Source organism: Carassius gibelio, chromosome B7 (assembly GCF_023724105.1).
Source record: "Carassius gibelio isolate Cgi1373 ecotype wild population from Czech Republic chromosome B7, carGib1.2-hapl.c, whole genome shotgun sequence".
Lineage (NCBI taxonomy): Eukaryota > Metazoa > Chordata > Actinopteri > Cypriniformes > Cyprinidae > Carassius > Carassius gibelio.
The window spans coordinates 7,017,262-7,035,378 of NC_068402.1; the positions used below are offsets into that span (position 1 = coordinate 7,017,262).

Here is an 18,117-nt window from a genome sequence, read left to right on the forward strand (position 1 = left end):
GGTTATTTATGGGTTTGACAACCATACATTTTCATTGACTCACTGCATGCATTCTTAGAACAGGACTGGACAACTCGCTCTCTTCACATCATACAGTATAGAGAGTGTATTCACATATATTTTCGGTAACTTTTTTAATTATATGCTGACCATCTGAAAGTTTCAGATCCCTTCAGTTTTCCACCAGAGCCACTCCCGTCAGTTTTGTGTTCTGCGCGTGAGTCAAATGCTCCGCTCTCCACTCAAATTTAAAAGCTGCTGTTGGTTAATTAAGATTTGACAAAAGAACTCGCAGCTCAATTTGACTCTTGTCATGTCAGAAAGTGATAAGACTTTCAGTTTTATGGACATCGCCATCGTTGATTTTATTTTGATCATGGGCATTGTAGTTATTACTGGTAAAGAATACGGTCTTGTCTCCCGTACCACGTTCATACAGACAGTAGCCTATTCTAAACACAACTGTAAGCTGTTGTGTGAACAAGACATTTTGAGACTCACACCTGTAAAGAAAATGCGGTTGTCAATCCAAAAAAAAAACTGATAGTGTGAACGTCTCCGAAGATAATAGTTTGTTGGCTACTTACTAAAAAAAAGTAAGCAGTCCGAGTTCTTAAGACAAACATGTGCCACTGATGCTTATAAAACTGGGCCAGTGGTGTACAAAGATGTCATAAAAAGTATTTTAAAATCACAGGCACAATATAAAAGCCTTGAAAGCCTCCAACAGAACTGCCACCCTCTGAGGACACACTTCACCGTAGCCACCATGCTTTCCACATCAGCGTGACCTTTTACAATATATGATCTCTCTCTGAAGCTCTCACTGTGAGGGGTGGCGACGTGGAAAGGGCCAGACCTAAAGACCGGTGCCGACCCGAGGTGAAAACGGGCATCTTGTCCAAATAAATCATGGCGTAATGAGCCCTTCATTGTGCCTGGCATTGTGCTCCAGCACTCCCGCAGTCTGCCACCTTTTGCCTGTTAAGCTGACAGGAATAATGAACTGGCTGCTTTGAACTGGCCTCACAATATTGACTGGTTGCACACAGCAGATGTCTCCAGCTAAAGCAACTGGTAAATGCACATTAGGTTAACAAAAGGGGCCTTTGCTTTTAGGGGGTGGGAGGTGCGGCCACTGGGGGTGTGTTAAAGTTTTTTTGCAGGGGGTGCTAGGGAGATTGGGGCGTAGGTGCAGTCAAGAGACAGACAGGGAGCTTCATTTTAAAACAATTCATTTGTCGAAGTGGCCATTCAGCCCAGGCTCTGCATTGTGCGGTTGAAGCATTTGTGGGTGTGTGCTGGGCTAAAAGCGGCGCCGGCCTGTGCTGTTCTGATGACTGAAGAGAGCAAAGGAGATGCCAGCACCCAGCAATATGCTAATCAGCAAACTTTTGCTTTTCCTGCATTTTGTGAGAACAGCAATTTGCTCCCCTAATTACCATCAAAATTAGAAAGACTGATACAACATACAGTTTTTATGCACTTTCTAGGCAGGATTAATACTGCTGAGATGTGTTATTTTTTTTCACAGCAGTTTATTTTAGTATTGATGAGATCCTATAGCTTTTATTCATAGTTTGAATTAGCTTTTATTTTTCTATTTTAGAACTTCATTTTAATTTTAGAGTTACTTAATTGACTTTGTTTTTGTTATTTTTATTAGTTTTTATATAAGTTTTATATAAGTATCTATTTTTATCTTAGTTTTAGTTTTCATTATTTTTGAACATCAAGCAAAACTAAATGAAAATGAATATATATATATATATCAGTTAATGTTTATTTTATTTAAAGTACACAAAAATGTAATAACCCTTTTTTACAGGAAATATCATCAATTATTTATCAGTTTTCTTCTACATAAATAAAAGTCCTAGTATTTGAATAGTTTACTCTACTCTAAAGTCATGCAGTTTACCTGAACATTTGTGTCAGTGACAATGTGCTCTAGTTGTCCATTTAAATTAAAAATAAAAACATGCCTTTCCCAAAACACAGTCATGGGCGCTCAATTAAAGACATTTGAAATACAACGATATTAAAAACTTACCTTAAAAGTCAATCAACAAAAAAAAAAATAATAATAAGTGAAAACTCATGGAATGAAACTAAAAGTGTCTCTGCATCAGAGCGTATCTTTTTTGGCATGTGCTATACGATCAATCTGTGTGCATGCACCGATCCGATATATATAAAAACACAAATATAGGATGGCAAAAAAAAGCCATAAGCATTTTTGCAAAAATCATATTCATTACATACAATTACATTCACCATCGTCCTAATAATGACTATAACCTATCATTATTACATATCATTATCATTAATATGATTTTGAACACAGAGGCTGAAAGCGCTAGCGTCTGCGTGGAGAAAGGCAGATTTAAAGCGTGACCGTCGTAATGGTGCTGTAATAGGCCGTGACTAAACACGCTCATGGGTACCAGCTCAGACACACAGAGAGGCACATTGCAGCGAGAGGGCTACGGCAGGCCGGCGCTGATTAGCATATAATTGCTGCCATTGTGTTTGACATGGAGAGTTAAGAACCAGCTTGGTGGCAAGATGTCCATTCGTCCCAATAACAGGGGACTCGGCATATGGAGAACAGACTGAGGAGACTAGACCGTAAAAATATACTCTGAGAGTTGCTTACAACTAATCTGGGTCTTAAAAATCTTTTTTATTATTATTAAATGCAGTGGATTCGGGTTGAGTCCTATCCAATTACATTTTGAGCAAGAGTAGTGTAGCTTTTACAACATTAAAAACATTTTAGGTTACCTGACAAGGTATGACTAAAACTGTTCATTCAGTTCAATAAAGTAAATATACATTGCATGTATAAATCATTAAATGATATATAATTAATGGTTATACATTATGAAGGAAACAAAAGTGAATATAAACTGATGCATTTTATTTAAATCAATGAGACTATATTAGTTTGCCTCAACAAAAGTAATTTTTATGTTTTATGTCTTAAAGATAAAAACTGGCACTTTTTACACATTTCACAATTGAACTAATTATTTTAGCATTTGTGAAAATGTGTAAAAATGCACATGAATGCATGTAAATAAGTTTTGTTCAATGAACCAGAACTGTGAACTCTGAGCTCTTCGGATCACAAACCATGAATTTGAGATTATAAATATTTGATAAGATTATAACTATCTGCTTCTTGAGACGATATAAATGATAATTCGCCCCCCTCCCCTCACACACACACTTTTCAACAGTTTCTTTTCAATTCTAAATCTCTTTTAAATCGCACGTTTCTATCTTTTGCTCTTGTCTCTGTGACTCTTTTCGGTGACCCGACTCAAAGGGAGAGAAGCTGCGACTTCGCTCCTTTACGTTCCTCTCATGTGACAGCTGAGCGAGCGAGTGTGTGGAAAAAAAGAGAAAGAGAAAGAGAGGGAAAGAGAAATACAGCCCGGCACTGAATGACCTGACCACTGGTGACAAAGCAGGATTGGTCACGCTGGCTTGTGAGTAATGGGGCAAAGAGAAATGCTGTGTGTGTGTGTGTGTGTGTGTGTGTGTGTGTGTGTGTGTGTGTGTAGCTGGTGGTGTGTAATGATTCGCTTGGTTTGCCACAGTTAAACTAATTCAGTCTCGACAGCAGATGTAACACAACTAAGAGAAATCAAGCCATATGCACAGGTGTATTAAGATTTCTCTCACGATATTTCTGAATCAATGTAATATTATCAGGGGAAAATGTCATGGGATGCCTCATGTATGCAAACATAATTAAGAAACAGATGCTAAGTTGTATGGTTAGCACTCTGATCAAGAGCTCATATTCGTGAAATAATATGATAATAACATCTTTCAGCATCAGTAAGACATTAAAGTATATCCAAAATGCACAAGCGATAACTGTAAAAACTGTGCAAATGAGTAATTTCATATGCAGAAAAATTTATAATAGATCCAACATTAGTTTGCAAAGCAATCAAACAATTTTCAAAAGAGAGGTATACTACCATTCAATAGTTTGGGGTCAGCAAGATATGTATTGTTTTTGAAAGAAGTCTCTTATGCTCACCAAGGTTGCATTTATTTTTATATTTATATATTCTTAAATATTTTTACAATTTGTTTACAGATGTTTTCTATTTATTTCTGTGATTCAAAGCTGCATTTGTAGCATTACTTCAGGCTTCAGTTTCACACGATCCTTCAGAAATCATTTGAATATGATGATTTGCTGCTCAAGAAAAATGTATTATTATTATCAATGTTTGAAACTTTTTTTTAAGGCTTCAGAGTTCAAAAGATCAGTACTAAAGATGCACTGATGTGGAAATTTTTGCTTATATCATAGCCAAAATTTATTATCTTATTTATATTTTGAAGCCGATAATCAATACACCAATATTATATAATAATTTACACGTTGTATAACTTTCGCACGTAAAAGTCCAGATCACTGCATGCTTCATATGACACCAAACATCAAGTACAGTCGAAAACAATCACAATCATTTGAAAAAATATAGGCCAACTGTGAACAACTGGAACATACAAGCTAATGATCAACTTTCATTTAGACATGTTAAATAGAAAATAGAAATGTCACAAATAGAATAAAGAATAAAGAAACAAAATGCCTGTGTGCAATAGCTAAAATTTGACAGGTACTGAAAAAAAGCTATTTTATTTGCGTTTAGGTACTGGAAATAATGAGGGGTCCAATGATCACTTGACTATAATTTATTAGCTTAATTATTTAACTTATCAGACCAACACCAGTAACACTTTAAAAGTAATTCATGCACACTAGCAATCAATCACCACTCACATTTTCTTCAGAAAACATATAAATGTAGTTTGTTGTGTCAAAATTACACTAAAAGGATACGACTTTGACTAGTAGGAAAGAGAATAAAGTGTTGTGCTGCACATGAGCAACAGCTTATTTTGGTGAATTTCTGCTTTGTTTAGTAATGAGCATATATATGTTTTGTATAAATGTGAGGAAGGTCACACTCTTCATGGACATCCTTTAAGATGAGCGGCACATACCAGGATTGTTATTCTCTCTCTTTGTCCTCAGCTGCTCCTTGAGGCTTGAGGAAGGCACATGAGGGCCTGTCACAGGTAGAGCAGAATAGGGATGGCTCCTCTAAAATAACCCTTGCCCCTATGCTTGATTGCCCCCTTATTGACACTCACTCTCAAGTCCACAATAGCGGTCCTCAGACACTACTGAATAGACTTACTCTTGACGGCCCGCCTCCCAGCCACTCTCGCCCTAATCCAATCCCCCAACCCGCACCACGGAGCCAAAGATGTCCCAGAAACCCCTTGTTCTTCTGTGGATTTGAGTCTTTGAGGTTTGAGTCTATCTGACTTATGAAAGTACAATCAAACCCAAAGTGTGATCGATAAAAAATTATATAAAATGGACGTACTATAAAAACAATGTTGTTAAAATCATAATTTACAGGCAAACCTTGGACAGTCTGAGTACAAAATGTATAAGAGATGACCATAAAAGGTCATTTTTAGTTTAATGCATTAAAACACACGATGAACAAACTTTCAAATATTGTAATGCATTTTAACTTTGGCTACAATTATTTAAGAAAATATATAATCCATTACAATGCACATTATGACTACCTTTTATACTGCATTATACATAAAGTAAAGTGTTACCAATGCATTGTATAAATTTCCATTCTGAACGTGTAGCTAGAGTTTTAGGTCATTTGATTTCTATCACTAAAGTTTTTTTTTTTACTAAAGTTTTTTTTTTTTTTTTTTACTTGCATTGGTAAAAAAAAAGGGGGGGGGGGTAGTTACCGGGCTTTTTGAAGAAGCATAATTCATGTAAGCTGCAACTGTCCGAGACTCAAGCTCTTGGAATTTTCAATTAGAAGAAGAGCCAAGAAGAACTTTAGCAGCGTCTGTGCTGAATAAAACTTAGATTCCCCAACTTCAAGCCCACTTCAGCACACTTGTGTGCTAAAGCCGGTGAAAGTGTGCATAGAGGTAATGGCGGGCCTTAATTAGAAACTTCACTTTCCCATCATTCCCCTCTCCTGCAGATTAACCCCTGAACAATTCCAATCAACAACCTCAGTCTGATGAGGGACACAATTGACTTGCATGTTGGAAAGCCTCTATACTCACACTCCTGGTGTCAATGGAGGGATCCCATTAAATACAATGACGGTGTGTTTTATAAGGGGACACAGGCCAATTTTAAAGCCGTCTTCTTTGTCTAATCAGAATCGTCTCACTGTCATTAGTTTCCACTCTGTGTGGAAGAATGGCCGGAGTCAGCTGAAGACTTCTCAAGGTTCTGTCTAATGAACTGAGGCTCTTTGTGGCTGCGTTGGGTTTATTACTGGGTTCAGAGATCAGGGAAAAGAGAGTGCTTCAAGAGGAATTGGCTGGACAACTGCTCTAAAAAACCCTCCACTGCTTCTGTTTACATAAGATTGCAACACAATCTTGCTACTATTACTGCTAGAAGTCGCTGGACAAAAAAACAGTTCAGCTTATTAAAAAAATCATCTTTGGTTCTATGTAAATAAATTAGAGAATTTATCATTTACATGTTTTTTGTTGATCATTTCATGCTTTCTCATTTCTGAATAAATGCTTTTTTTATGATTATAGCATGATTTATATACACTATGTACACACACCTTTTCATGGTATAGGTGTTTCTTCAACCATAGTACTTTTGAACCTCTGTACATTGTTTAACAGTACAAATGCAAAAATCACTGGATAATTCTGTCTTTCTTCTAATTACTGAAAATTCTCACTATAATGTAATTTCAACGAAATCTCAAATGACAATAATGCTCAAAAGTTTCAGGTCAGTTACATTTTTTATGTCTGTGTGAGAAGTATCTTAGGCTCACTAAAAAAAAAGTAATATTGTGAAATATTATTACCATTTAAAATAAACCGTTTTCTATTCAAAGGTATTTTGAAATGCAATTTTTTCCTGTGATACAAAGCTGAATCTTTAACATCATTACTTTAGTCTTCAATGTGACACAATGTCTCAAAAGTGATATTTTCCTTAATTTTTCCAAAATATATGCATCCAAATTGAAAAAACACCCATATATGTAGCATCTGGTGCCAACTGTGTGTCACATATAAGACAACATAAAGACACATTTTTGTGTCAAAACTTCATGCTCAAAGGGAAATCTGCATTACATCCATTAAACATAAGTGAAAAGAAACACAAAGCTCCCTTCCCGTGCTTTAAAGCACACAGACAACTCTGCATTGAGAAAATCACTTTAAAAAACACTAACTTAGTGTCAGAACTGCAAACTAAAAGTCCTGAAAGTTTACAAAGGCAAAGTGTGTAGTGTGAGCGTAGCAGGTTGTTCTTGTGTAGCACCATTCATTTCCACAGAGAGGCCGTTCCCAATCCTCTCAGTAAATGTGTGAGAACATGCAATAGCCTCAGACGTATTAGAGAATAATTACACTTGCGCTCTGATGCACTGCCATTCAGGCAGGCCGGACAATATTTCAGGGATTAGAGATGTCAGTGCCACGGGCATCTTCAGAGAAATCAGAGGCACCAGGCTCACATTCTTATGCAAAAGCAGGGAAGTGTTTGGATACTTTGATACAACCCCAGAATCCCCCCCTACACCCCACACACACAGCCTTCGAAAATCTGTTCAATGAGGCCGAGTGCACAAAGAAGAGGGAGACAGATGCTCTGCTGAAAGAATCTGCAGCTAGAAGTATCACAAGAAAATCATCACTGTTACTATAACTCATTCTTAGGGTGGAGGACGTTACTTGTCTTGCTCGTTTTAGCATAGAAATCACACCTTTAATGGCTGGTTCATCCATAAATGAAACCAGATTACTTATTTCATGTTGAGAAATACAGAAACTGAGACAAAAAAAACACATAAAATCAATCTTAAGTAGGAATTAAATTTGGTGTAAGTTTATAATGGAATTTATAAATATTTCATACTTATCATTGTTTTCTTATTATCAGTTTAACATGAAGACATAATGTTTGCGTGGCTTTGGTAAACGGAGTAATGTTTCCAACAGGTGATTACATCATGATGTGGTGTAATAGTGTGGTGAGAACACTGGATACAGCTCATAAAGTTAACTAAGTTTGTCTCAAAGACTGAACTGTGACACAACGGTCAGCTTGCCTGTCTCAGATCAGGGTCGCTCCCTCTCTTTTGCTTCCAAATTCTGTGCATTTCAAGCTCCGTGAAATCTCCCTCCCTGTGTGTTTAAAGATGCCAGTGGGAAAGTATTTGGGGTGAGCTGAGGTCCAGGAAAAGGACACATGTTGATCTGGAAAAGAAAACAGCAGCACTGAACTTTTTAAACTCCACTGATTATGCAAACAAATCATCTGCTTGAATGAAGGTGGATTAAAAAAGTTCTGAAAAAAGCATGTCGGACCGGTTAATGAGAGCAGCAGATATGTCAGAAAGTGGACAATTACAATATTTATGGAGTGGGTTAAAGTATCTACTTCAACATTACTTCAATAACATTCTACAGACAGATTCAAACAAGTTTAGCTCTGAACAAAATACTTGATCCAAAATATACATCTCGGGTGCCTTTAAGTGACTTTATGCAAATTATGTGAAATATTTATGAATCTGGGCCAGGTTAAAAAACCTAAAACCTATATGAACGTGAAATCTGTTTTACACGTTTTCGCTTTTTTATATGAGAATAAGTTCATTCATGCAGTGATATGTGTGTTATGATAAAACATCATTACCTCAGTATAGAAACTATAGAAGTCATGGACAGTGACAATACTTTGGAATCATAGTCAAAATTCCTGATACAAAATTAAAACTAGCTTGTGCAAATACAAATACAAATCTTGGAAATGCAAGACCAAAAATTATGGAAGCTTCTGAGGAGAAGTGAATTGTGTGAAAAAAGTTAGAATTCCAATTTCAAGCACTTTTAAACAGTAGGCTATACATGAGAATTATCACACATAATGTGCACAATGTACATATTAAATATGATCTGCTAAAGGCAGATACCTCCTGTAATATTCAGAGTTTATATATTTTTTGTGGTATAAAATTGTGATAAAAACATCTGAATTGTTATATAAAAAGTCTAAATTATCTTTTTGCACTAAAGATCAACAGAAGGATACACTTTTATTACACTTTAAACATAGGCCTACCCTTCTATGATAATGATCAGTGACGTCTTGTAACCCGGGAATCACTGAGGCCAATGACTAAAGCGATGCATAACAAGATCAGTCAATATAAACTTATGTCAGTGCACATGACCAGTTTCATAAACATGAATGACTGCAGAGCTTTGGTCACACTGGGGTCCTGCCATCAGGGGGCTGCCCACTGCTGTGCCCGAGTGCAAAGTCAGTCAGACCTCATTAGTACCATTCGCCTGACTAAAGTACCTGAGCATGAATCCAAAGCTGTGCGATGAGCGCAGGGTTCATTACGGCTCAAAGCTTTTAACCTGAAGTCGCCTGTATCCTGGTTCAAAAGATCATATCCTCTTCCATTCAAAAAACAAGACATTGATTATTTGAAAATAGCTTTTCTTCTTTTGTGGCACAGGTAAATGAAAGTTGACGGCACATAAGAAAAGAAGAGCTGAAGCTTATTACTTGTAAAAGATGCTGTCTTCAAAATTGACTGATGGAATGATTTCAAGTAATAAATGAAATAATTAACATTATTGCAGTCTTTCAACTTCAATCGTTCATGTTTAATTCAGTGTTTTACTTGTGTTTTCTTTGTAAATACTTATTAAATTTACTAGACATTTCTGTGTGAAAATCCTATACCAAAAAATTTTCAGTGAGGATGGATGGATGGATGGAACATGACAAGTTCTATACCATTAAGCAGGTATAACTTACTTGAAAGGGCAATCAAGCACACATTAAAAAAAAAAAAAAAAACCCCGGAAAGGCAATGCTTTCCTGCTGTTATGCTAATGCGTCAGAGCGCTCGGTGAGAATTAAATGTGAATTAAATGAGGCTTTCTGGGTTTCTCCTCTATAAGGTATACAGGGGAGATTAAGGCACCGTGGCCATCAAGTGCTCTGCGGTTCTGACAAAACGCAGACTGACATAAGTACCCACACTCGCTCAAAATCCGATTAAATGTTACAGCCCAGACAGGGCAACGGGTACTGGAGTCCCTCTGTCCTTCTCTTAAATGACTCTCAATTTCTCCTGGGCCTCATCCATACAGACACATCCACACTAACATTTCCTCCTACCTGGACACGGTTCACTAAAATCAGAAACAGTTTGAGAGGTTTGTAATGTATTTGGCTGACACTGCTTTTTAAAATCTGCTGAAACAGAAATGTATATTTTATTCTCCAGTAATGATGCTTCTGTCCCAGCAGAATAACTAAAGTTTTAATGAATGCACTGACGCAGTCTATCTCTCAAATGGACCATTGACACTCTATCTACAAACTCAATTAGTAGTGTCAATGGTCCACTTGAGAGACAGGTGGCGTTAATGCACTTATTAGTCTCCAATTTGTCATAAAGCAAGAAGAAGAAGAAGCCTCACGTGCCTGCTGAGTTCTAACAGTTTGGACATTGCAAGAATCAGAGGTAAAAAATTATACAAATACTGTTCAGTTTCTTGCAAAGACAGATCGTTTTGTGTCTTTACACATCAATGTATCATCACGAGTCACAGGGTTTAATTTTGTTTTGTTTATGTTTTTTTATTTATTTTTTTATTGTATGTTTTAGCCGTGAGTCCCATCCACTTACAGTATAAGACTGATAGACTGCAACGGTTTGAGCTAAAAAAACCCAGTTTGTGATCTACTAAAGAAACAAAGTCACCTATCTTGAATATCCTGAGGGTAAGCAGGTAAACATCAAAATTTCATTTTTGGGTGAACTACCCCTTTAAATAAATGATTATTATGAAACAATATGTTGGTATATCATACAGATTCTAAACGGACACATAGAACTTTTCTGCACTGAAAACAAAACATTTAGTGTACAACAGTTTTCACTCAGAAATTGCTAGTAAATTTCACAATTGATTACAAAGAAATGGCAAGTAAAACATTGAATCAAATGTGATATTTTGAAGTGGAAAGACTGAAATATGTGATCTAGTGATCTAGATAAGAACTTTCTCAGTGAAAAAAAAAAAAACATGCTATAGCCACTTAACACATTAATACCTGTGTTTCTATGCTGTCTAAATTGTTATGTTGAGTTGCATAATATATTAAAAAAAATCAAAGTCACAGACTATCAGGAACATTTTGTCTTCAACGAGTAATTAAATTTGCATTCAGTCATGGACAAAAGTTATGCACAAAAGACTTGCATCAGGGAAGGCCTAAGCTGTCAGTGAAATTGTAAAAACTGGCCCGTAGAACAGTGAATAGCCTGGCTTGTTCCTGTTTTTGAGTCTGGAGAACAATAACTCCATGTAAAGAGGATTATAACAGCACCTGTTATGCAGCCAGCCAAATAGGAGGGACATCTGAATTTAATAGTCTCAGAAAAATTGTCTCTGCCGTCCCAGTCCTTTCTTCATCCAAACCTTCGGACACGTCGAATGGTGACAACCAATGGAGGGTTCAAGACTGAAGGCCAAAGAAAAACCTTAATCCCTGCTGTGACCAAACGCGGGTTGGCTGCCTGACATATCAAAGAACAGGTGGACCGAGACCAGGCGTACTAAAGGCTTTGTTCAATAGATGTGCGGGTTTTGTAGGGTTATGTTAAATGCCGAGTTAATATCAATTTAATGCTTGTCAGCAATTCTATATAGTTTTTCACCAATGCAAATCCTCTAAACACTTAGAAAGATACAGAAAAAAATAATGCTTTGGAAGAAATTGCCTACTATATCATCTGATTATTGGCAATATATGAAGAGTGTATGGAATGTTACTTTAATTTCAAAGAACTGAAATTCTACTTGTCCTGCTAGATCTAAAAAATATAAAGAACAAATGCACTTACAAAGCACAGAAATTGAAGACTTCCTGTTTGTCTAAGCCAATGTTTTAACTACTTAAAAATGAGTAAACACTTAACCACCTGCCAGATCCAACACCCAGTAAACTATCTCAAAAGAACCCTTCATGCATGTGTAATATATTTACTCAGCCCTTCTCTTAACTAGGCAATACTGATGCCAGATAATGCACATGTTAATCTATTTAGTATATTGTTGTGAAATAAGGGAACTGTGTAAAGAATCTAGACGGCACCGTAGCTGCTCCCCTCAACAGTGTCTGCACTTAAGTCGAGGTGTTCCGGAGGGGGATAATATCTTGGAAATGTGCATTTAATGGGTTTAATCAAATCCCACCAGCTGTTTTTAGCCTTTGCTAAAAGGGAAAAAAAATGTGCCAAGCTTCCACAGCTATTAGAAATTAGCGTCGGTCATCGAGACTAAGCCATGTTTCCAGCTAACCATCTGCTAGTCTGCAACAATAGAAGGATTTTCCTGAGCAAAGAAATATGGAGTTATAAAAAAAAAATTGACAATGGAAAAAGGCTTTGTTTTGTTAATTTGCCTCATCACTTTTGCTTTATAGGTGCATTTACAGAATGTGTTTGTGTATGTATGTGTGTGTGTGAGTGTGTGTCTAAAAGGTAAAATAGCTGTTAACAAGTAAGTTAGCAAACTTTAAAAAATATATACTTTAAAGGAGTTTTGTAAGGAGAGTAAATAACACCGTATTCACTTCTAAAAATGCTAAAAGCCCTGCTGTAGGAATAGAGGTGGTCTATAGTAATTATAATTAGCTTAATTTAAGTACAAAAGCAGCGTATAGGATGTCCCTAATTAGACTACCTAGGTAAACGTGTCTGTGTATGCATGTGTTTTGGAGCCCAAAAAAAAAAAAAAAATTGTGAAAGACAAATCTAACATTGTGGACATCCACACATACTGATCAAAATGATTCATAAAACATATGGATAGCTACGGTAAAAGGATACAGCCACAAGTGTAAATGAAAAATATGGAGTCCTTTGAGAAAGTTTGATATAGTTAAATCGGGCATGTATTTATAAATAAATAAATACATCTTACATTCAAGATAGGATAAATAAGAGGCATTAGAAGCTTGACTGCTTCAAAAAGAGTTTATGCTCAGAGGAGTAAAACCTCCACGCTATAAAGCGCGTTAAGAACACGTCTTTTGCAACACATCCAGTTTGCAGACTGAGAATAGAAGTTGAGAGTTTTAAACCGCGAGCGCTTGTATACGAGCATTTTCGCTCACTGTGCAGTAGCGTGTTGTTGTTGTTTAAACTATATTATTTTATTATTGTCACTTTTTTTTATAATATTAAGTTTGTCTTAATTAACTGACAGGAGCAACCCTAAAAATATGAACCTTTGTATCTCATCCGTTCACGCGCAGAACTTGCGTGTCCAGTCTCTCATATCACTTAAATACGAGTTTAAATGCACCTCTTACGCATGCGTTTCAAATCACACATGCACTTTTATTCAAACGGTTAAACTGGCAGAATAAGCCTCGTGGTCTATAGAAACAGAGACCGGTGTGTTTTTGTGTCAGAGATCTTTGTGAGGGTAAAAGAAAGCGAGGCGCGAGCAGCTGAGGGTGACATTCACGGTTCAAACGGGGCTGCACACGTCTCGCGAGCGTGTGTAAAGTGAGGCCCCGGCATACGTGAATGAAGACTTGCCCGTTTCAAACACGGGGGATATATCTAACACATCTGTCATGGCGATTCAACCACAAATCCATTTAAAGCTGTACTCCGTGACAGAGCCCAGATTGGATTTCAGTAGAAGGATACAGCATACAGCATAAATGATTATTAAATGGGGGTTTAATCGGGAGGATCTTGACAGCTAAAGGAACGGCATAAAACAGGATAAGAACTGTGCATATAATTCAGGCAATTCGCATATAGTCTGAGGGACATTGACCTATTATATTTATATTTTACACAAAAAATACAAAACATTTCAGACTCAATCAATTCTAGGCAAAAATGCATTAGGCCTATATTAAGACTATATTTTGGTCACTGGTTTGCATCCGAAAATAATGCTCACATAAAAATAAAAAATAAACAATTACGCTGTATTCACACACTGTGTGGTGAATTAAAAATACATTTGCAAACGAGTAGCCTATATATATAGCCTATATATATTTACGATACTAAATACGCATTAAATCTCGCTTGTGCTGTAAATAGATAAATATTTGTCAATATGCTAAATTTATGACCACATCTTCTTTGTTAAGCGGCGTGCCCTGGCCATTCAAATCTTATGAAGTCTAATCCGATCATAAATTGCTCTATCGGACCAATCAGGCACCTCCGAGGCATCATTCAGTGGGACTCAAGCGGAGGACTTTATTGAGTCTCATTGTTGTGGCTGTCAGTCCTCAAAGGACCCTTGCAGGGGCCTAGATATAAAGGACCCCTTCCCAAACGGAGACGTCCAGAAGTAAATCGCCTCTCGTTCAGTTCAGAGCTTGGCAGAAGAGACTTTTCTAATCCTAACAGGAGGAACCGTATCGTGTAATTTGCCATTAAAATAGCCGGGACAATGATGATCCCCAGTGTTATTGCACCACCTGCAATATATTCAGCATTTATGCGTCCTGCAGCATCGTTGCATTCGCCTTTCCCGGCTCACCCGAGCTTTCTGGTGGAGGACCTCCTGCGCTTCAACAGACCCAGGGGTTACCTGAACCAGGACGCGCACTCGCCATGCGCCTCTCCTCCTGCTTCACTTCACTCACCGGATCACTCCAGGCTATTGGACAGAGTCAGCCCCAGCATCACTGAGAAACATGGATCTAGCTCGCCCAAAACGTCATTGTCTTCCAAGGATCCAACTTACCTCAAGTTTGGGGTGAGTGCCATCTTGGCACCATCACCAAAGAAAGGTGAGTGTTTAAAATAAACCTAATATTTCCATTACTAATGAAAAATTATAAGTTAATACAGCACTAACTTCTGTTTGCGTTTCTGTTTTAGTCACATCTCCACAGTCCCTTTACGGCATGCATCCCAAAGGATTCTCAGTGCCTTATTTTGATGGTTCATTCTGCCCTTTCATTCGATCCTCTTACTTCCCTGGTGAGTATTCAGATTTAAATGCTTGTACAGTCCACTTAAGTGGTTTTAATTCAGCCAACACTACTGTGAGTAGGGTCTAGGGAGAGAGAGGCAAAATAATTTGAGTTTAGTTTAATCGATTGCCAACGTGAGGTTCTTCTCTTTAAGTCGTAAAATTACTAGCGCTTTTGGCGCAGGTCTCTCCCACAGTGAGGGGGCATTTCGGCCTGCTGACTGCCAACAATGCCGTCAGCACCATGACCAATCTGGTCAGCTCCCTCCGGGGCAAACCACCCACAACCCCGCCAAAGATAGACTTTTAACCAGCGACAGAGGGGCGTTTACCAGTCATGGGCTAATTTGCCCATTAGGAGCCATTGAGCGGTTTCAATATTCTCACAAGACCTCATAGTGTGATTGGTGTTTGTGGAAAGAGTTGCAAAAGAACAATATCAAGACCTGTGCGTTTGGAACGGAGAGCGAGGAATCAATCAAAAATAAATAAACACTGAAAATGTAGCTGCCAAGATCAGCTGACTCTGTGCCACACACACTTCGGTTTGGAAGTGCTTTACACATGCTACTTCTCACAAGGATATTTAAAATACGAGCTGTTGAGTCATTAAATGTCTACAGTCAATTCTTTCGCCAAATGATAATAGAGCACGACTCTTTTCACTGCGCGAGCTGAATCTACCTTAACATAACAACTTGAGCTCTCTCAACTGATTTTCGTGCCCCTTTAATGAAAATGATTTGAGGGCAAAAACGCGTTCCCCGGTCATCAGTATTCCTGCATGCAGTTGTGTTCAGTTTGAAAGTGTAAATCTCCTTTGTGGCAATAATATATGGCCTTAGCCGTCTGTCCGGAGTCTTTTCTCATCCAGTTCATTACTACACAATTACCGTTCACGGTATATTACCTCTTATGTCCTTCATTTGGAGGCTCTTAGAAAAGGATACTCCGCCTTTTTACCATACCAATGCAGCCTGGATCTGGCCCATGTGCTAATTAGTCACCTCGTGCCATTTCACTCAAAACATTTCAAGAGAGAAAAAAATAAATAATGATTATAATGAATTAAAGAGTTCTTTCTCCCTGATCATTCAGCACTCTAGACTGTCCCTGGGAAAAGCAACACCCAATTGCCCTTAGTAACGCGACGTTAACTTTTAGCCTCCGGGGCGAAAGACGAAATATAATTCTTTGAAACCATTGTGAATGAGTGCATGATTGCATTATTTACATTATTTACTTGTCTCTTGTAACAGCTCCTTCATCGGTTGTACCCATTCCTGGAACTTTCTCCTGGCCTCTTGCTGCGAGAGGCAAGCCCAGAAGAGGGATGCTCCGTCGGGCAGTGTTTTCTGATGTGCAACGCAAAGCTCTGGAGAAAATGTTCCAAAAGCAAAAATACATCAGCAAGCCAGATAGGAAAAAACTCGCAGGCAAACTCGGACTAAAAGATTCACAGGTGAATATAGCCTACTTTTTTTTTTTTTGGATGCATTTAAATGTCTGAAATAATTTAGATATTTTTGATTTATGTTATTGTTGATAGATGCAAAATTTTATTACTTCATTCTGCTTTATTAAGATTCAATAACTAACATTAAAAATCTTCAAACAGGTCAAAATCTGGTTCCAGAACCGGAGAATGAAATGGAGAAACTCCAAAGAGAGGGAGCTGCTGTCTGCAGGCGGATGCAGAGAACAAACCCTGCCAACCAAAACAAACCCTCACCCAGATCTCAGCGACGTGGGTAAAAAGTCTTCTGAGGATGAGGAGGATGAAGACGACGCTTGTGCTACATCACATTTCTGTCTCTCACCGGCACGCGAACTTTCAAACAGCACTGATTCCAGAATTTCATTTAAACACTCGGACTTTTTTGAATCAGAGGATGAAATAACAGTTTCATAAGCGACTTTAACAGCTGTATATTGTCTGTATTCAAGCACAAGTGTACGCCATAATAACCATTTTGTGTTTTGTATTGGCGTGTAATTTCACTTCTATGTTCGAACGAGTGTTTGTAGCAAATATTTTCCACATCACTTTATATTTACTTATTTGGAAATTCCTCGCAAAATGATTTTGCTGTGTCGCACAGCTTTTTGGGGGGGAACTGTACAGTATTTTGTACAAATATTTTTGTATGGATATTTTATACCAATAATTTTGAGTTTTAGATTCTTTATAAAAGTTTTAGGCGTATGAATAATTTATACGAGTCTCTTTGTGACACATTATATGTATATGTATATGTTGAAAATGTTTTGTATTGTTTGCAAATAAATTGTTCATTTCATCGTCTCTCTGTGGGGTGGTTGATTACAAATAATTAGGCCTATGAATAATTTGCGAAAGGTAAACCAATACCAAGAAATAATACCACCCAAATGAATAAGATAGCCTTCAAGCCCTTTGAACAGCCTGCTTCAAAATTTACAGTAAGATTTAATTATCGAATAGAATCTCTTAATATAGGAAATCTCTCTTTATAATTACAGTTTTGAAGTGGAAAAAAATCCTTTACTTCTGTAGATATATTGAGCTCAGTCAGTAGGCTAGGTCTAACATTTTAACGTCGTTAGTTTTAATACGCTCTCACCGCAGTCTCCGTTTCGAATATCCTGACCTGAAGAACTAAATAACTAACAAATAAATAGCAGAAACTAGAGACTAAACAGAATCAGAAAGTTTCTCTGGATTCAGAAAAAAAAGAAAGTTTTTGAATGAATAAATAGGAATCTCAATTTAAAAGTCGGAAACAAACAGACAGAACACATTAAATCACTGATCTGTTCTCTGTTATAGGTGTATTAAATCTTATTTAAATACGAAACGAATTTATACAAAATAATATGAATGAACTAAGGCATTAACATAACTTATTCCGTAAAAGGCGCGAAAACTCACGTAGGCACAGAGTCAGTTCACTGAATCAGTTCATTTAAATGAACCTTCCGATTCACTAAGACAAATCGAACTTTGCTAACCTT

At 37.3% G+C, this 18,117-nt stretch overlaps 1 protein-coding gene across 1 annotated transcript; it reads left to right on the forward strand.

Moving 5' to 3' along the window:
• The first annotated feature begins 14,499 nt into the window (after positions 1-14,499).
• Positions 14,500-17,423, forward strand: LOC127962596 (homeobox protein DBX1-A-like). The gene is made up of 4 exons (XM_052562223.1): positions 14,500-14,938; positions 15,030-15,131; positions 16,383-16,585; positions 16,742-17,423. Exons 1-4 carry the CDS (start codon positions 14,596-14,598, stop codon positions 17,033-17,035), a joined length of 942 nt encoding a protein of 313 aa, XP_052418183.1. The 5' UTR covers positions 14,500-14,595; the 3' UTR covers positions 17,036-17,423.
• The last annotated feature ends 694 nt before the right edge of the window (positions 17,424-18,117 follow it).